The 22,178-nt window shown below is 34.1% G+C and overlaps 1 protein-coding gene across 5 annotated transcripts in view; it reads left to right on the top strand.

Moving 5' to 3' along the window:
* DPP10 (dipeptidyl peptidase like 10) overlaps positions 1–22,178 on the top strand; it is a gene marked incomplete at both ends in the record, with an annotated part of 1,352,958 nt that overhangs the window by 1,264,334 nt on the left and 66,446 nt on the right. For all 5 annotated transcript variants that reach the window (XM_081242278.1, XM_081242277.1, XM_081242276.1 and 2 more), the window contains one exon: positions 3,822–3,929. In XM_081242278.1, the coding sequence (XP_081098404.1) occupies positions 3,822–3,929 (108 nt within the window). The remainder of the gene's footprint in view (positions 1–3,821; positions 3,930–22,178) is intronic.

Here is a 22,178-nt window from a genome sequence, read left to right as displayed (position 1 = left end):
CTTTATGTGACACTCATATAGTTAGTTCTGTGATTTTTTTTACTACATTCACAAAAGCAGGAAGGTTATTCATTTTTTGTTACCCACTGTAATACAAATGCTTAATATGGAGTCTGGTTATAAGAAGAGATCCATATATACTTACTGAACAAATAAAGAAAAAGAGTAAGAAGGATTGTGAATAGGCTAAATCTTTGCTTGTTCGAAGTATAGGCATGTCTATCTATCTATCTATCTATCTATCTATATTATCTATCTGTCTATCTATCATCCATCTATCATCTATCCATAGGTAACAATATGAACTATTTAATCTTAGTCAATGTACAAAATGAAATAGGGGAAAAATAACTTGTTTTTTAGCCAATAATGGACTCTTACAAAGTTAAATTAGATACTTAAAATAAAAATCATTGAAAACAGTAACATAATGGATATGGATTTATTCTAAATTGCCTGCGTTATTAAACCTATTTTGTTACCAGTTTGATTGCTAGTGACATTCATAATAGTCTAACATACAACAACACAATGCATGCTCTTTTGGGATTATGTTATCTACATTTTAAGTCCCAAATTTATGAATATCTAATAGAAACTTTTTAAAATAAACAAACCAGTTATCAATTATTCAATTAAAAAAATGCAGGGAGTAGTATGTCATGGTTAACTTTTTCTCCAAAAGCTCTAAGGGAATTTCAGGAAATGCTTAGAATTCAATGAAATTTAAAGGATGAGAATGTATAATGAGATGAAGCAAGTTTCCAAGAAAATTAGAAATTTAATGTAATACTCATATGCTTGTTTTCTGGATAGTGAGAAGAGCAGAGAGCAGTGGGCATGTTTGCCCTAGCTTTCAAAAGACTTATAGTTGGAATAACCAGTGTAAAAAACATTTGGCCACACCATTGTAAAGCAATTATACTCCAATAAAGATGTAAAAAAAAAAATCATTTGGCCAAGAGGTGGACTTGGTTATTCTCAGCTCATTATCCTGTGTGCCATAAATACTGCCTTGCTTAAGGTCATAAATGTAGACAGTTAGACTGGCTCTACTTCTTTATTTGATTGCAGTAAAGGCTCTTCATAGAGCTATATGTTTATAACTAGTTACAGTTCAATGGTGAAAGTTTTTAAACCTAGCAATGTATTGGAGATTATAATTCCCATCTACTCTTTAAAATGAACTATTTCTAAGGTACCAGAATTGGAGGAACAGGGACTAACATAAAAAGGACATTGCTCAGATATCCCCATACCTAATTTATTCTTGGAGCAAAGCACAGGAGGAAAATGTTGAATAAGGGAGAAGCCAATAGTTTGGAGTAAATGTGGTGGATAAAGTGATATATGTAACAAATATTTTTGTCCATTGTACACATACATTCATCTGTTCAATTATAAGAAGGTCCCCTACTATGTCCTAGGCAATAGAGCTAAAAAATAAAATTACAAACTTAGTTTAATTATTACTTGCCTAGCGAAGGAAGTCAACTATATAATAGAGTGTACTGAAAGCCGTGATAGAGATGAATACAGAGTACTATTCAGAATCTCTGAGGAGAGACTGCCTAACTAGAAGAGACTCTCTAACTAAGGAAATTTGGAAATGGCTTCTGTTCTGAGTTTATGTAAAAAATGAGTAAGAGTTAGCACAAAAAGGACGCTGGAAAGGTTAGGCCAGACAGAAGAAACCCCATGTGCAAAGGCAAAGAGAGAAATGTTCCATAGGGGCAAGAGATGGAACATAGTTGAACAATGTGATTCACTCTGTCAAGTGTCTTGTCAGTATTTATTATATGCCTTGTAATGCAATTTTCCCATCCTTGAATTGTATTACCTCAGAGTTTTAAATTTATTACACATATCTCTTATATTTTCATGAGTGTCCATGAAGTAGACAAGGAAAATAATAGTTTTATGTTTCTATCATGGGATGTTATTAGTAATAAAGCTAGAATCAGACTCGAGATTATTAAAATAGTTATTAATTTACATATTCATTCAGTAAATGATTAAGTACAATTTATGTGACAGTCACTGTCCTGGGTGCTGGAGACAAAGCAGTGAAGAATGGAGCTTACATTTAGAGGAACACCTCCTATCTCTCTATCTACCTACCTACCAATGCACATATACACATATCCATTCATATACAAATGTATACATACATAAAATATGTCTGGTATTAGATAGTATGGAAAAAAGTAGACAGTAGGCAAAAGTGGGATGAGGGGTTCAGACACAGTTGGATGACCTGGCTTACCTGATCACACTTTATATGGAGTAATCGGGAAACACGTCACTGATAACAGATATAAGAAAGAGGTGAGATCAAGAAAGAGCCTTTTGCAGCAAGATGGATGGACCTAGAGATCGTCATACTGAGTGAAGTCAGAAAAAGACATGTCACATAATATCGCTTATACATGGAATCTAAAAAAAAGGATACAAATGAACTTATTTACGAAACAGAAATAGAGTCACAGATGTAGAAAACAAACTTATAGTTTCCAGGGGGGAAAGGGAGAGGGATAAATTGGGAGATTAGAATTGACATATACACATTACTATATATAAATAAATAAGTAGTACGGATCTAGTTTATAGCACAGGGAACTCCACTCAATACTCTGTAATGGCCTATATGGGAAAAGAATCTAAAAAAGTGGATATATGTATATGTATAACTGATTAAGTTTGCTGTACAGCAGAAAGTAACACAACATTGTAAATCAACTATACTCCAATAAATTTTTTTTAAAAAAGAAATAAGTTCCACGGAAAAAGAAAGGAAGGAAGGGAAGGAGGGAAGGAGGGAGGAAGGAAAAGAGAGAGAGATGAGAAAGAGCCAGACAAAGGGTGAAAAAAAGTGCAAAGGCACTGGAGCAGGAAAATTCAGGAAGCAGGAGAAGGAAGGAGGAAGAGAGTGGAGGGTCAGATCATCTAAAAATAGTTGTGAGCCATTCTGAAGACCTACTGAGGAAACCATGCCAAAGCCTTTCTCTATACCATATGTATAATCACTCTCACTAATCTAAAAGAAAGAACTCGATGTTTTGTTACATAGATCGATTTTCTTAATGTTTCCCCTGGAGCAAAAGAAAGCAATCTATATGTATATCATCCATCATTTAATTTTAAAAAACAATGGTATTGATTTAACATGCTACTAGAGTTTAATTAAAAATCATCAAATGGGCATCTGTATTTGTGTGTTTGTGATGGGGTGAGCAGTGAGGATGGAAAATTTGAATTAAATTATTTTCAATGGATTCCTTCCAATTTTGCAATTTTGTTTCATTTTTGTATTTACAGTAAATTCATGTGTACATCATGAGAAATGTATCTTCAATAACTTGAGTTGTTGAGTAAAAGATTTCAGAAAAATATATTAAATATTATGTGTTAGAAATTTTTCTAAATTAAAAAAATGATTTTGATAAACCGGTGCAGATGTTAACATTTTCTTTATTTTTGAAAGATAAATTTCTAAACACAATCATATCATATGTGAAGATATGAAAGTTCTTTTCTGAACCAATTTAAAAAGTGTCTTCAGTCTAATTGTAAATCATTTCTATCCAGTATGCAAGAAACTTTCCCATCCATCTCATCACTCAAACACACACATATGCCTAATGCATCATTGCATTCACTTTAAAACATACTGTTATACTTTTATTTTTTAAATAATTCGACAATTTGCCAAACTAACCTTAAATCAATTATTGGTCTATTCCATGCATGTACTAGCAATAGTTGGAAGTACAATTTTCAAATGCCCTTTTGAGATTGTTGCATGCGCTTCTATATTTTAGAATGAGGAGCCCGTGTTTTCTAGAGATGGCAGCAAATTCTTTATGACAGTTCCTGTTAAGCAAGGGGGCCGTGGAGAATATAACCACATAGCTATGTTCCTCGTCCAGGTAAGTGCTGGCTTCTTTCTGTGGTTTGGTTTCATTCCATCATGTTCATGAAAGTCCTTTTTGTGTGGTATTCTGCACCTACAGTTAATACCTGTGAAGTCCAGCCATATATCCAACTCAGGGATGTTTTAGGAAGTGGATCCCCATCCTTAGCCATAAATTCAAGCTGTACACAAAACATTTTCAACACTCAATAAAATTTAGTGAGCTACACATGTGTGCTATGAGTTGAAGGCCTTGGGATATAGAATTTAATAAACAGAAAGTACCCAACCCCTACTGTCCAAGACCTGAGGAAAATCGAGAGACAATTTTTCATTCAACAAACATATATCGCTCCCCACGGATACACCAGAAATACAGCTACACGTGGAACAACTCCTACACAACACCTACTGAACGCTGGCAGAAGACCCCAGACCTCCCAAAAGGCAAGAAACTCCCCACATACCTGGGTAGGGCAAAGCGGAGAGATTCCCGCACAGAGGATCGGTGCCGAGCGGCACTCACCAGCCCGAGAGGCTTGTCTGCTCGCCCGCCAGGGCGCGCAGCGCTGGAAGCTGAGGCTCGGGCTTCGGTCAGAGCGCAGGGAGAGGACTGGGGCTGGCGGCGAGAACTCAGCCGGAAGGGGGCTAATGTGCCACAGCTACCCGGCAGGGAGTCCGGGAAAACTCTGGAGCTGCCGAAGAGGCAAGAGACTTTTTCTTCCCTCTTGGTTTCCTGGTGCGCGAGGAGAGGGGAATTAAGAGCGCTGTTTAAAGGGGCTCCACAGACGGGCGCGAGTCACGACTGAAAGCGTGGAGCCCAGTGACGGGCGTGGGACGCTGGGGCTGCTGCTGCTGCCGCCGCCAAGAAGCCTGTGTGCGAGCGCAGGTCACTGTCCACACCGCCCTTCCAGGAGCCTGTGCAGCCCGCCACTACCGGGGTCTCGGGATCCAGGGGCGGCTTCCCTGGGAGAACGCACGGCGCGCCTCGGGCTGGTGCAACGTCACGCCGACCTCTGCCGCTGCAGGCTCGCCCCGCACTCCGTGCCCCTCCCTCCCGCCCGGCCTGAGTGAGCCAGAGTCCCCGAAGAGGCTGCTCATTTAACCCTGTCCTGTCTGAGCGAAGAACAGACGCCCTCCGGCGACCTACACCCAGAAGCGGGGCCAAATCCAAAGCTGAGACCCAGGAGCTGTGAGAACAAAGAAGAGAAAGGGAAACCTCTCCCAGCAGCCTCAGAAGCAGTGGATTAAAGCTCCACAATCAACTTGATGTACCCTGCATCTGTGGAATACATGAATGGACAACAAATCATCCCAAATTGAGGAGCCCCGAGTCAGTGCTGTGCCTCTGAGGTGGGAGAGCCAACTTCAGGACACTGGTCCACAAGAGACCTCCCAGCTCCACATAATATCAAACGGCGAAAATCTTCCAGAGATCTCCATCTCAACACCAGCACCCAGCTTCACTCAACGACCAGCAAGCTACAGTGCTGGACACCCTATGCCAAACAACTAGCAAGACAGGAATACAACACCACCCATTAGCAGAGAGGCGGCCTAAAATCATAAAAAGTCCGCAGACACCCCAAAACACACCACCAGACGTGGACCTGCCCACCAGAAAGACAAGATCCAGCCTCACCCACCAGAACACAGGCACTAGTCCCCTCCACCAGGAAGCCTACAAAACCCACTAAACCAACCTTAGCCACTGGGAACAAAACAAATGGGAACTACGAGCCTGCAGCCTGCAAAAAGGAGACCCCAAACACAGTAACATAAGCAAAATGAGAAGACAGAAAAACACACAGCAGGAGAAGGAGCAAGATAAAAACCCACCAGACCTAACAAATGCAGAGGTAATAGGCAGTCTACCTGAAAAAGAATTCAGAATAATAATGGTAAAGATGATCCAAGATTCTATTTCCCAGATACAAAATCTTGGAAATAGAATAGACAAAATGCAAGAAACAGTTAACAAGGACCTAGAAGAACTAAAGATGAATCAAGCATCGATTAAAAACACAATACATGAAATAAAAAATACTCTAGATGGGATCAATAGCAGAATAACTGAGGCAGAAGAGCGGATAAGTGACCTGGAAGATAAAATAGTGGAAATAACTGCTGCAGAGCAAAATAAAGAAAAAAGAATGAAAAGAACAGAGGACAGTCTCAGAGACCTCTGGGACAACATTAAACGCACCAACATTTGAATTATAGGGGTTCCAGAAGAAGAAGAGAAAAAGAAAGGGACTGAGAAAATATTTGAAGAGATTATAGTTGAAAACTTCCCTAATATGGGAAAGGAAATAGTTAATCAAGTCCAGGAAGCACAGAGAGTCCCATACAGAATAAATCCAAGGAGAAATACGCCAAGACACATATTAATCAAACTGTCAAAAATTAAACACAAAGAAATCATATTAAAAGCAGCAGGGGAAAAACAACAAATAACACACAAGGGAATCCCCATCAGGATAACAGCTGATCTCTCAGCAGAAACTCTAGAAGCCAGAAGGGAGTGGCAGGACATAATTAAAGTGATGAAGGAGAAAAACCTGCAACCAAGATTACTCTACCCAGCAAGGATCTCATTCAGATTTGATGGAGAAATTAAAACGTTTACAGACAAGCAAAAGCTGAGAGAGTTCAGCACCACCAAACCAGCTTTACAACAAATGCTAAAGGAACTTCTCTAGGCAAGAAACACAACAGAAGGAAAAGACCTACAGTAACGAACCCAAAACAATTAAGAAAATGGGAATAGGAACATACATATCGATAATTACCTAAAATGTAAATGGACTAAATGCTACCACCAAAAGACACAGAGTGGCTGAATGGATACAAAAACAAGACCCATATATATGCTGTCTACAAGAGACCCACTTCAGACCTAGAGACACATACAGTAAGGGGATGGAAAAAGATATTCCATGCAAATGGAAACCAAAAGAAAGCTGGAGTAGCAATTCTCATATCAGACAAAATAGACTTTAAAATAAAGACTACTAGAAGTGACAAAGAAGGACACTACATAATGATCAAGGGATTGATCCAAGAAGAAGATATAACAATTGTAAATATTTATGCACCAAACATAGGATCACCTCAATACATAAGGCAAATACTAACAGCCATAAAAGGAGAAATCGACAGTAACACAATCATAGTAGGGGACTTTAAAAACCCACTTTCACCAATGGACAGATCATCCAAAATGAAAATAAATAAGGAAACACAAGTTTTAAATGATACATTAAACAAGATGGACTTAATTGATATTTATAGGACATTCCATCCAAAAACAACAGAATACACATTTTTCTCAAGTGCTCTTGGAACATTCTCCAGGATAGATCATATCTTGGGTCACAAATCAAGCCTTGGTAAATTTAAGAAAATTGAAATTGTATCAAGTATCTTTTCTGACCACAATGCTATGAGACTAGATATCAATTACAGGAAAAGAGCTGTAAAAAATACAAACACATGGAGGCTAAACAATACACTACTTAATAACAAAGTGATCACTGAAGAAATCAAAGGGGAAATTAAAAAATACCTAGAAACAAATGACAATGGAGACACGACGACCCAAAACCTATGGGATGCAGCAAAAGCAGTTCTAAGGGGGAAGTTTATAGCAATACAATCCCACCTTAAGAAACAGGAAACATCTCGAATAAACAACCTAACCTTGCACCTAAAGCAATTAGAGAAAGAAGAACAAAAATATCCCAAAGTTAGCAGAAGGAAAGAAATCATAAAAATCAGATCAGAAATAAATGAAAAAGAAATGAAGGAAACGATAGCAAAGATCAATAAAACTAAAAGCTGGTTCTTTGAGAAGATAAACAAAATTGATAAACCATTAGCCAGACACATCAAGAAAAAAAGGGAGAAGACTCAAATCAATAGAATTAGAAATGAAAAAGGAGAAGTAACAACTGACACTGCAGAAATACAAAAAATCTTGAGAGATTACTACAAGCAACTCTGCCAATAAAATGGACAACCTGGAAGAAATGGACAAATTCTTAGAAATGCACAACCTGCCAAAACTGAATCAGGAAGAAATAGAAAATATGAATAGACCAATCACAAGCACTGAAATTGAAACTATGATTAAAAATCTTCCAACAAACAAAAGCCCAGGACCAGATGGCTTCACAGGTGAATTCTATCAAGCATTTAGAGAAGAGCTAACACCTATCCTTCTGAAACTCTTCCAAAATATAGCAGAGGGAGGAACACTCCCAAACTCATTCTACGAGGCCACCATCACCTTGATACCAAAACCAGACAAGGATGTCACAAAGAAAGAAAACTACAGGCCAATATCACGGATGAACATAGATGCAAAAATCCTCAACAAAATACTAGCAAAGAGAATCCAACAACACATTAAAATTAAAAGGATCATACACCATGATCAAGTGGGGTTATCCCAGGAATGCAAGGATTCCTCAATATACGCAAATCCATCAACGTGATACACCATATTAACAAATTGAAGGAGAAAAACCATATGATCATCTCAATAGATGCAGAGAAAGCTTTCAACAAAATTCAACACCCATTTATGATAAAAACCCTGCAGAAAGTAAGCATAGAGGGAACTTTCCTCAACATAATAAAGGCCATATATGACAAACCCACAGCCAATATTGTCCTCAATGGTGAAAAACTGAAACCATTTCCACTAAGATCAGTAACAAGACAAGGTTGCCCACTCTCACCACTCTTATTCAACATAGTTTTGGAAGTTTTAGCCACAGCAATCAGAGAAGAAAAGGAAATAAAAGGAATCCAAATCGGAAAAGTAGAAGTAAAGCTGTCACTGTTTGCAGATGACATGATACTACACATAGAGAATCCTAAAGATGCTACCAGAAAACTGCTAGAGCTAATCAATGAATTTGGTAAAGTAGCAGGATACAAAATTAATGCACAGAAATCTCTGACATTCCTATATACTAATGATGAAAAATCTGAAAGTGAAATCAAGGAAACACTCCCATTTACCATTGCAACAAAAAGAATAAAATATCTAGGAATAAACCTACCTAAGGAGACAAAAACCTGTATGCAGAAAAGTATAAGACACTGATGAAAGAAATTAAAGATGATACAAATAGATGGAGAGATGTACCATGTTCTTGGATTGGAAGAATCAACATTGTGAAAATGACTCTACTACCCAAAGCAATCTACAGATTCAATGCAATCCCTATCAAACTACCACTGGCATTTTTCACAGAACTAGAGCAGAAAATTTCACATTTTGTATGGAACCCCAAAAGACCCCGAATAGCCAAAGCAATCTTGAGAACGAAAAATTGAGCTGGAGGAATCAGGCTCCCTGACTTCAGACTATACTACAAAGCTACAGTAATCAAGACAGTATGGTACTGGCACAAAAACAGAAAGATAGATCAATGGAACAGGATAGAAAGCCCAGAGATAAACCCACGGACTTATGGTCACCTTATCTTTGATAAAGGAGGCAGGAATGTACAGTGGAGAAAGGACAGTCTCTTCGATAAGTGGTGCTGGGAAAACTGGATAGGGACATGTAAAAGTATGAGATTAGATCACTCCCTAACACCATACACAAAAATAAGCTCAAAGTGGATTAAAGACCAAAATGTAAGGCCAGAAACTATCAAACTCTTAGAGGAAAACATAGGCAGAACACTCTATGACATAAATCACAGCAAGATCCTTTTTGACCCACCTCCTAGAGAAATGGAAATAAAGACAAAAATAAACACATGGGACCTAATGAAACTTCAAAGCTTTTGCACAGCAAAGGAAACCATAAACAAGACCAAAAGACAACCCTCAGAATGGGAGAAAATATTTGCAAATGAAGCAACTGACAAAGGATTAATCTCCAAAATTTATAAGCAGCTCATGCAGCTCAATAACAAAAGAACAAACAACCCAATCCAAAAATGGGCAGAAGACCTAAATAGACATTTCTCCACAGAAGATATACAGACTGGCAACAAACACATGAAAGGATGCTCAACATCTTTACTCATTAGAGAAATGCAAATCAAAACTACAATGAGATATAATCTCGCACCAATCAGAATGGCCATTATCAAAAAATCGAGAAACAATAAATGCTGGAGAGGGTGTGGAAAAAAAGGAACACTCTTGCACTGCTGGTGGGAATGTGAATTGGTACAGCCACAATGTAGAACGGTATGGAGGTTCCTTAAAAAACTACAAATAGAGCTACCATATGACCCAGCAATCCCACTACTGGGCATATACCCTGAGAAAACCATAATTCAAAAAGAGACATGCACCAAAATATTCATAGCAGCCCTATTTACAATAGCCCGGAGCTGGAAACAACCTAAGTGTCCATCATCAGATGAATGGGTAAAGAAGATGTGGCACATATATACAATGGAATATTACTCAGCCATAAAAAGAAATGAAATTGAGCTATTTGTAATGAGGTGGATGGACCTAGAGTCTGTCATACAGAGTGAAGTAAGTCAGAAAGAGAAAGACAAATACTGTATGCTGACACATATATATGGAATTTTAGAAAAAAAATGTCATGAAGAGCATAGGGGTAAGACAGGAAAAAAGACACAGACCTACTAGAGAATGGACTTGAGGATATGGGGAGGGGGAAGGGTAAGATGTGACAAAGTGAAAGAGCTGCATGGACATATATACACTACCAAGCGTAAAGTAGATAGCTAGTGGAAAGCAGCCGCATAGCACAGGGAGATCAGCTCGGTGCTTTGTGACCTCCTGGAGGGGTGGGATAGGGAGGGTGCGAGGGAGACGCAAAAGGGAGGGGATATGGGAGCATATGTATATTTATAACTGATTAAATTTGGTATAAAGCAAAAAATAAAATAAATAAATAAATAAATAAATTTTAAAAAAAGAAAGAAAATTAAGGAAAAAAAACCAAACATATATCATCTATTTGGTACAAGTAATATTTTCAGCATGTTATAAAAGTTTTAAATACCTGAAGCTATCTAAATGTCCATCAAAAACTGAATAGTTAGTAAGTTGTAGTATACCCACACAAGGAAATGCAGGGCAGATTTTAAAAACCAGGATAAAATATATTTCTTATGTGTTGTCAAAGATAAAATCTGTGTTATGTTTTTATGGGCCTTTTGATAAAAAGAGGATAAAAGGTTATTTTTCCTCTACATTTCAAATGAATGTTAACCAGCTTATACAGTTTTACCTAATTATAAAATGAATCAGTGAATTCACAATAAGTAATTTAAATATGGCAAGGTTAATGAGTCAATTTGAATCTAATTGACAATAAAAATATTCATGAGAAATAGAGTTTCCTTAAAAATCAAATAAACAGTCTAGTCTCACAGGTAAATGTTAATTTATAAAGATAAAACATTGTGGATAAATTGGAATCTTAATTGAGAGTGTTATAAACAAATTAACCAAGAATCAATTTCATACTTACTAAGTATAGAATAAATATGAATGTGGTAAAAGATCCCTAAGCAACCTGACTACCTTTATGTTCTTAGAACCTTCAAGTCTTGTGCATATTCTCCAATTTTTACCATTATCCATATATGTATTTACATTGGGCAGCTCAGTACCTTGAATTTTTAAAATCTGTGTCAGTAGCATAAGAGGCAACCCTTGTCCAAGATCTGTACTATTAAAGTAATTGTCATGATTTTAATTTTAATCAAAGCTGAAATAAATAATTTGACCATACATAATCTCCACAATAGCAATGTAGATTAATTTTCATAGTATATTATTAAATTGGAAAAATAAGTTATAGACTAATATATAATGTGATCTCATTTATGTTTTAAATAAATGAAAGCATTTATATATGAATAAAAATTTTTGGTGATTCTGTATTCAACTATTAAATGATTATATCAGGCAGGTGATATTAAGTGAACATATTTTGGTTTTTATGTGAACTGGAGGAAGCTTCACCAGCAAATTGCTTTACCTGATTAACTGTTGCTAGCTAATCATAAACTTTGTTATCATAAATACTCGGGAAATATTTCCGCCAAAAGAATAAATTAAACTTTCCAAATCATACAATTGACTGTGGTGACATCTTATTGCATTTTTAAATCTCAGTATTTATATTCAAGAAGCTGTATAAAAACCCAGGTACTCAAAATTATATACAAATTGTGACTATTTATAAGATATAGTGAAAGGTAGAGAAAGATGTGTAATACATCTACATATATATATATATATATATATATATATATATATAAAATTCTGAGATTATCTGTTCAACAAAATAAGAACAGAAATGTTGTCTCTTAAAAAGTGTGGGGTTGGCAGAGCAGAGGTAGGAGATGAAGATGTTGGCATGTAGAAATTGAGATATTTATGCACATAACAAAAGTTTCTTTACAAGCCTTGGGAAGAAATACCTTCTGTCTCCCAATCAAACCAGTCTGAAATGCAGTCTAATTCATTATTTCTGAAATGTTCAGAAGAACAACTTCATAGAGCAGATGTATTTACTTTGTTCCTCTTCCATATGGAGATTATAACAAAGCTTCCATTGAAGTAGAAATCGTTTTGATCTATTCTGGCTACAGTTCAGAGAATTTGTGGCTTGCCTCACTGATAAATAAACATGACTGCATGATTATTTACAGATATTTTGGCAATGTGGCTAAAATTAACTTACTTTGTAAATGAATCAGAGGTCAGTGCTTAGGTAAATACAATTTATTCTTAAGTTTATACATACACACAATTTTAGTAAATAATTTGAATCTCTTTGCCTCAACTTTTAAGTAGCTAACAAAAAACCTCTTTTATGATTTTTTATGATTACCGTATTGATATATATATATATATATATATACAATATAAAAATTTGTAAAATTCTAAACTGAGTAAACTAAACAAAAGATTATATAGAATCAGGGACTTCACTGGTGGTCGTAGCCAAAAAGTAAGAAAAAAGAGTATATAAAATCAAACACAATCTCATCACCCCAGACTTGCACACTGCAAATCAATTGTTGTATATATTTCCAATTTCTTTTTACATTAAAAATATATCACTTTTTCTTAAAGTGTGCAATCAAAGCATATATATTGATTTGTAACATTTAAAGAGTAATTTATGAGCATTTTCTCACATCATTTAATTGCATTCTTAATATTTAATATTATTTGTAAATGTGCTTTTAATAGCTATTCAACATTCTGTCTAGTAAATATATTATATTGTATTAAAATGAATTAATTTTCATCATCATATTTATTTCTAGTTTTGATACCAAAAATGATTCAGAGATAAATGCTTTTACCACAAATATATATTTCTAGATGTCAAAAGTTACCTAGGCAAAGCATATGTGTACATATATGTTTTTGTTTAGGTTTTGATATGGAATGTGAAACTGGCCCTCCAAAAACAGTATACTAATTTACTGTCTAAACAGTAGTGCATAGAACCAGTGATGACTTTTTACCCCCTCTTCCTTCCCTTGATACACCAGAGGACTCCACCTAAATTGATGTGCCCAGGGAGTGAGAAATGACAGGAACAGAGAGCTTGGCAGCCGTCAGGAAGACCACCTTTGCAGTACTTGATGCTTAGCTATATTAGAGAGCTTCCCCATTAACTGCAAATATATTCATCTATTTGAAGTATCTTACCAAATGAAATTAGTAAATTTTTGCAAACATTTTTCTCTCTTACACAATCAGTAAGTAAACAAAAACATTAATTAGAGACCAGGCTACAAAATTAGTGTTTCAGGATATTTTCAATATATAGATTGATGGTTGGCCTTACAAATATTTTAGTGTTTTTTTCCCCCTCATTTACAAGACTTATGCTTGTTAAAATACTTCCAAAAAATAAAAAATAGGAAAAAATTGTGTGTTCCTCCAGTCTACTTTTAAACATGATTATAATTTTATGTAAAGTACAGTATTTTTATCCTATTTGAATTTAAATTTTAAAGCATAATTTTCCCATAGTGCTAAACGATTTTGAAATGCAATTCTTTTGAATATTAATATTTAGTTGACTGGGTGTACCTAGTTAACCATTGTTGTTCAATGTTTAATTTTGTGGCAATTTACTGCAACTATAGATGTCACTATACATAAAGATTATTTTATTATGAATTATTTCTTTAGTTGTTGTTAACAGAACAGGAATTCCTGAATCAAAAGTAAAATATTTCTAAGCCCATATATATATATATATTATAAATATATATATATATATATTATATATATATATATAATATATATATATATATTTCCAGATACTTTCTATATGAATATGTGAAAGCAAAATTTATGAGTAGGGTTTATCTACTTTTATATATTCCATTAAAGATAATAATAAAAATTAAAACTGGCTCTTCCAAAAATCTTTATAGCTAAAATAAATTTCCTTCTGAGTAGAGTGTGAAGTATGCAGTATTGATATCAGTTTATGAGGTTTCTGAACCAAACAATGATGCAAAACTTTTTTTACAGCAGACCACTTCAGATCACTTCAGATATTTCCCTCTCCCCTTTTCCCCCATAGAATTCTTAATGTAGACTTCTAACTCCTCCTGAATTCCCATATTGGGAACCATAATATCCTATATCTTACAATGTAAGTTGCAGTCAAGAGAAAGTTTTTTGTCAAGTACATGGCCGCCTTTTTCCCCTCTAATATGGGATAAGCAGAGTTTCAGTCATGTTAAGTGGTTCAGATTTATAAGTAATTGCCCTGTTATCTTCCAAAACTGTGTTAAGTGAAAAATTATGTATATTGGTGAATTCATTCACTTTTTCTATCCAGCAATACAACGTTTTGCTTATGAGAGCCGATGATTTCACTTGGAACAATTTTAAATGCCATTATTCATTACAAATACTGTAGAAAATAGCATGCCCCCAATCCACAATTCTATCACCCAATCAACCCAGTACAATTTTGTCATTACATTTCACTGCTGTATCTGATTAGGACATTGTCTGAAAACAATTAGTTCACCTCACATGATGAATAGACAGTAAATTAAAGCATGCTATTTTTAAGCACTGCAATATTTCCATTATTTAGAAGCTGTAAAAGTTCAACAGAATTTACTGTAAGAAATTTGAATGAACAGTGTATAATCAGGTGAAAAGCACATGCATCATTAAACTTTTACTGATACCAATATGTTTCCAACTTATAAACAGATACATAAAATTCATATTGAACTTGCTGAGTAAGACAAAATCTCTGCCAATCCAAGGAGAGGTGTCTGAGGTCTAAGGTCCCAAATAAAAATATTTTATTTCCTAGATTTTCAGCTCTTGAAAATGAATGAAATTTCTAGTTTTATGGCTGCCCTTCTAAAATTAAAAGTGAAATATGAGTTCAATTTAAAGTATATTGCCATGTTGCCCTTGTCAAAATTCCACAATGGTTTCATATTCATAATCAGTGTTTCTCTTCTACTAAGTGAATAGAGATCATGGTGGCACAGAAAGAAAGAATTATTTCTGTGAAGTAAAATGATTATTCTTTCCTGCTTTTTCACACCTTTCCTGTGATTATATTTCTGCTGAAGGTGGATGGAAAGTTAATTGAGGTACAGACTAGTCAAGTCCCTTGATATTTATTTTGAATTTACTGTATAGTCATCTACCATATTCTGATTGGTATTGGGACTATTTACCTAGAGTCCAGATCAAACGTAATATGCTATTATTAGAAAATAGCTTACAAGTCTTATAACTATATCACTATACAAGATAGTCTATGCTATTACATGTAAAATGGAGTGAAACTTATTCCCTAGCCCAGAGTTGCTCTGGTAGATATAAAGCAAGCAGAGAAATTACAGATGTTTGAAGTAAAATCCAAAGGTTGTGAGGTTGTTATCATGGCTTCCAACAAGAAATCTTTTACTTCTACATTTAGAAACATATTTTGATCCGAGATGCATCATTGAATGTGTAATTTTTATTCTCTGTACACTACTCTGATCACTTTTAATGTATCCACTCTTTTGTCCTTAAAACACACACACACACCCAAAATTCTCTGAAAAACAGAGAAAGTATAAGCAATCTAGAAATCTGTGAACAAAATGCATCTCCAGATATGTACAAATATTGATCAAAGTTACTTTACTTTTTAATGTTTTGAGATTTTGTTCATCTTGAAATTGGGCACTAAAAATGCACTAAAACCTGAGATCTTAGTCCTATCCTTGGTCCATTCAAAACAGGATCTGAAAATGAGTAAGTAGGACTCTCTACTGGGTTGTTGTCCTGTGGGAATTTGGCAATAAAATATATGACTTCAGAACTCCATGCCAGCCTTCAGGCTGTGCCTGTCTCAAATCTCAGAAATTTGGTTTCATCTTTGCATTTATACTTTTATTCAGCAAGTACTTGTAAAGTGCCAGAATGCATCAGACAGCATATGAAGACGTTAAATTAAAGAAGTCACATGCTTGTTGTTGACACTGAGCAGCTAGAAGTCTAGAGAGCTGCCTTTAAGAATAAGGAATAGATGGTTTAGGAAGATGCTGAAATACAGATGTGTACCAATAAGTCACTTATTTTTTTTTGAAGGAAGATTCTAATACTACATATACATCATGGAATGACCTTTTAGTTTCTGCTTCCAATAGTATAAGAAAGTAGATATTTAATAAAACACCCCCACATCAAAAATCCTAGATTCTAGATATATTTATACCAAAAATGCATTTGAAGTATTATTTAGCTGATAGATTACACTCTCTGAAAACAATGCAATTGAATTAGAAGTGAATAACAACAATTATAACTTTTAAAAAGCCATATGTTTGAAAATAAAATATAATTTTTACATTTTTCATGGGTTAAATTATATAATCTATTATATGTTATTTTATAATATAATTATACTATATTTATACATATATATTCAAATGTAGAAGAAGGACATTAGAAACTCAGTAGTAGAATTTAATGAAATAGAAAGTAAAGATAAAATAAAGGGGTTTAGCCAAATAAACAGTTGGCTCCTTGAAAAAAAAATTCATACTAGAATGTATAACAAACTTAATTTAAAAAGAGGACAAGCCCCCAAAGTATAAATAATATGAAGAAGGCATAACTGCAAATTTTAAAATATTTTTTTAAATGCTATGTATAACCTATGTCAACAAATTTGAAAGCTTGAGTGAAATGGATAAATTCTAGAAAAAAGAAATACCAGGTCTGATTTAAGAAACAGACAACCTGAATTGTTCCATAATATTGAGGAAATGGAATCAGTGTCTTAAAATGTATTCAAATCAGGCACAGGTAGTTTTTTAAAGGTGGATTCTACCAAATATTCAAAAGCCTTAGAAATTTAAAAATAAAGAACTTCTTTAAGCTGACAAAGGCATTAATCAAAAGTTTAGATAATATAACATAATCTATAGTGGAAAATTAGTACATTTCTTTTAAAAATAAGCATTGAGAAAATGAATCAGAATGAAGTAACTTGAATATGCACGAAACCAAAGATGACAGTTTTTAAAAATTACCACCCAAAAAAATAAAACAAGAAAAAAACCTTGATAGAGAGAGGCATCTTTTAGAATATTGTTGGTAAAAGAAAAGGTGAAAACTAGTGGTAGAAATTAAGAACTCTACAGAAAAAATATATTATCCACTCCTAATGGTGTCTCATTAGGGTGCTTCTAGGGATACTAGTTCTTAGGGAACTGTTAGTAGCACTCCTTAGAAACACTGCTCCTTTAGAATTCAAGGGAGTCACCTAATCCTTCACCATTCTTAAGCATCTATATCCTGGAAAATCCAAGATACTTATAAAGAACAAAATATGGTTGGCAATAGATTTACAAAATTACTATACGAGGAAAACAGAAACTAGAATAAAATTTTTCCAATACATAAAGACATTTTTTCCTGAAGAAAAACAATGATGAGGCAGAAGAATTCTATAAACAATACTCCAAAAAGAATGACTATTATTATCAAAAAGAATGAATTATTATCATTAAATAAGCATATGTAGACATAAAATTATCAAGTGAGAAATTCAAAACCTAGAAAAGGCCTCATAAAGTAGAAATAAAGTTGTAAACCAAAAAGTGACAGATTTCAGGAAGGAAATGGAAAAGATAATACAAAATAATAACAGAAATAATTAATTGAAAGATGACCACTGGTAAATAGATATTTCTGAAAATGTACTAATGGATAGCAAGAAGACCCATAAAAACAGCCAATAGAAAGAAATAAAGTAGGAGGGATCTGATTTAAGTTAGGTAAGACAAGGAAATAAGACCCACCTGATATTTAATTGGCATTTTTATAGAAGATAAGCAAAACATTGGAAGACAGGTTACATTTAAAACCATAATCCAATGACAAACCAGAACAACAAAAAAATGTTCTAGAAACACAGAGTATCTTTGGAGGGTGGTGGTGGTGGAAAAATATTATTAAAGGTATTAATATAAAGATGACATGTAAAGTTAAAATAAAACCTAACACTGGATTTCAAAACACTAAACAGACTACAAAAAGACTGCCTACAAAAAACTCATTAAACATAATATTCAAAATAAACGTATAAAATATGATAGAGTTTTTAGAAGGGTATCAGTCATACCAATAAATGTAAATTGGCCTAACTTATGTCCCAAAATTTTAAAAATATTTTTTAGATTGGCTCATGAAACAGAATCCAGTTCAATCTTTTATGCAAAATATACATCTTAAACAAAATGATTCAGAAAGGCTAAAATCCTGATAACAAGAAGAGATGCTTTCATGTTGCAAAGCATTAAGACCACCAAAAGAAGATGCTTTATAATGTTCAAGGCCACAAATCACAAGGAAGATATAATAGTCAATTGTCTGTATCTATGCCCCAGATAGATGGCTACCTTTATAAAACAGAAATGTCAGAAACTACTTAATATGTGGAAACCTTATTGTACCATTCATTCTCAGTTCAAACTGAGTCAAGTGGACAAAAAATTAAGTAAGGTTATAGATATAGCATATATAATGTATGTATTTATGTATTTATGTTTGAACACATCTAAACGAGGTATTATATATCTGTTTCAAATGTAGGTGGAACTTTGTCAAAAGTTGAACATTTATCAGGTCATCCAACTAAAAAGCTCCGTAAGTTCTACAAATTAGAAATTAAATAAAAGCATGCTATAATCACAAAGTAATACGCCTAGAAATCAATAATATATTTAACAGGTTTTCCAACTAAGTAGTTTTTAAAGTAAATCTAATTAAACAATTTACTAGAGAATTCAAGTCAAAATTCCAAAATTTATAAAATAATAATAAGAAAAAGAATGGCAACACTTTATATCAGAATATGTTGTCAGAATAAAAATCGTAACTTAGCAAACATAAAAATGAAAATGGAAGAATGAAATAAGTTGAATTTCCAACTCAAATAGAAAATTATCAGCAAAATGCAGCATACATTAGAAAAGTGGGAATGATTAATTTGAAGCAGAAATGAAGTAGTTTAGAAATAGAAAAAGGTAGAACTAATAAGTGAAAAAATAATGTTTACCCTTTGAAACGCGTGCACGCACACACACACACAGGAGACAAGACACACGCTCATCCAATCAAAGAAAAAGAGGGAGAAAGCAAACTGGTATAAAATTAGACATGGCTAATGGGAAATAAACAAAGGGCATTTGAATAAATCGTAAGAGAATATTTTGCAGAACTCTGTGTCAACTCGTTTGAAAATTTAGATGAAATGAAAAATTTCATGAAGAAATACACTTAGAACTGTCCCCAGGAGAGATGCAGAGCTTAAACTGATTAATGACATAGAAGAAGCAGAATGTTATCAAAGAACTACACCACAAGTGAGCACCAGGCCCACATGATTTCAAAAATAATCTTATTAGACTTTCAAAGGCAATGCCAACAAAATTTAAATTGTCTGTAGAATAGGTTTTCTTTGTAGTTGCTGTAAAAGCCTTTTACAAAATTTAGTACCTATTTCTGGTTAAAAAAACAAAAAACAAACAAACAAACAAACAAACAAACAAATATATATATATATGAATTGGGGATAATTTCTTAAAGTGATAAAACATGTATACCTCAGCCCAAAAGCCAATCTGGTGTCATTCCCATCAAGGTCAGGAGCAAGGGAGGATGCACACTATCTCCACTATTATGTAAAATGATTTGGGAGGTATTAGTTAATGAGACAAGAATAAACAACCAGCTGTAAGATTTGGAAAAAGCATTTAGTGAGACAGCACTAAACATTATTTAGCACACAGAAAGCAATAGCTTTCATTATTTGCAAACAATAACCAATTAGAAGGTATAATGGAAGAGAGAGGCCTTTAGACAATAGCAGCAAAATATAAAATACTTAGTAATAAATATGAAAATGAAATTATATGAAATGTACAAAACCCATATGAGGACAACATTAAAACATTCTGGAAAGACATAAAGTAGACTTGAACAAATGGAAAAATATCTATGTTCTTCTAAAAAGTAACTGAAGATCATAAGATCAGTATTAATTATAAAATTAATAGTATCCCAATAAGATATTCCAGTAAGTTTTTATTTGCTTGAACTAGATATGCTTATTTTTAAGCTTCTTTGGGAAAATAAAAATGTAGTATTATCTAGGGAAATCCTAATAAAAAGAACAATGAGTGGGTGTGAGTCCTAAATAATATGGATGTTAAAAAAAATCTATAACTAAAATGTGTGGTATTGGGACGTGACTTAACAGAGATAAATGTATAGTATAGACAGTACAGAAATAGACTCAGGTACATATGAAAATTTCATATATAATAAAGGTGGCATTTCAAACCACTGAAAAAATAAAGTTTTTATAAAATCATTTTAGGAAAACTCAGTATCCCTTTAGGAAAAGGATAAAAGTAGTTCCAGACTACCACCATAACTCTAAAATGACAAAGCTCTAACTTTAAAAATTAAATCTTACCTGTACTAAGAAAAAACATCAGTAAATTCTTTGTAACCTTAGTTTGAAGAAAGCCTTTAAACTACGCATCATCACTTAGAAGTAATATAAGAATACGTTGGTAAACTTGATTTTATAAAGAACAGAAAAAAAATTGGGGAAAAATGCTATCATAACCAATGTCAACACAAAATGACAAACCAGGAGAATATATTTGTAGCATATACCTCACATAAATGGATATAAAGACACAAAGAGCTCTTAAGAAATAAATAAGACCAGAATACAAAGAAATCTGATCAAATAGATAACAGACAGACATTAGCAGAGAGTCAGATAAAACAATTATGCAAATGGCTTATTATATATTATACATTATATGTATATATATAAGCATTTGTACATATATAGATAAATAGAGATGCTCAACTTTTCTTCCAAGCGAAATGCAAGATGGAAATACACTAATATACCTGTCACAAGTTGAGTGTCACAGGAAGCCAACTGTGAAAGAAAGATTAGCCTGCAGGCCAGGTATTACGGAGATCAGTAACTCTGGAAAGGAGGAAAAGAAAGCAACATTGGGCAGAAGAATTTGAGTGGCAGAGCCATCTGAATGAAGGTTTCAGCTAAGCCCACAGAGAGTTCTGCACTGGGAGAGCCCTTCGGAGAAGTTCCAAGTTAGAGCAAGAGGGCAGAGCTTCTATATCCCAATATTGATCAGGGCTGTTGAAAAGAGGTATGATCTTGGGTGAGGCCATTTTCTTCAGTTCAGGCCGTCCCCAGACTGACAGCTGAGGGCCTTCTTCCAGCAGGACTTCTAACCACTGGAGAGGTAGGTCCTTCCTTCTAGAAGGGAGTTCTGGTTGGTGTATCATAGCGTCTACCACAGCAACATTTCTCACTTGTCAGATTAGCAAAAATTCAAACAATGAACAACGTGTTCTGTAACATGTTCATGGGAAGACTGTACTTTCAGGGATCATTTCTGTAGGTCATTATATGTCCATCGGAAAACAGGCACCTTATACATTACTGGTAGATGTGCAGAAGGGTACTTTCCCTATGGAGGAATATATCCTGAAGATATTTCCCTACACATTACACCACAAACAAACATATACACAGGGTTAATCACTAAAGCATTATTTGAGATAATAATCACTATAGATTATTTGCATTATTGGAGGCTAGTTGAATGAAGTATAGTACACCCACACAAGGCAGAACTATTTTAGAATTAAAAAGAAGATGTTATATAACAATTGATATAGAGCA

This window comes from Mesoplodon bidens (assembly GCF_964165515.1).
Source record: "Mesoplodon bidens genome assembly, chromosome: 8".
Taxonomy (NCBI): Eukaryota; Metazoa; Chordata; class Mammalia; order Artiodactyla; family Ziphiidae; genus Mesoplodon; species Mesoplodon bidens.
The sequence above is the reverse complement of the archived record's forward strand: the minus strand, read 5'-3'. Positions and strand labels throughout refer to the sequence as shown.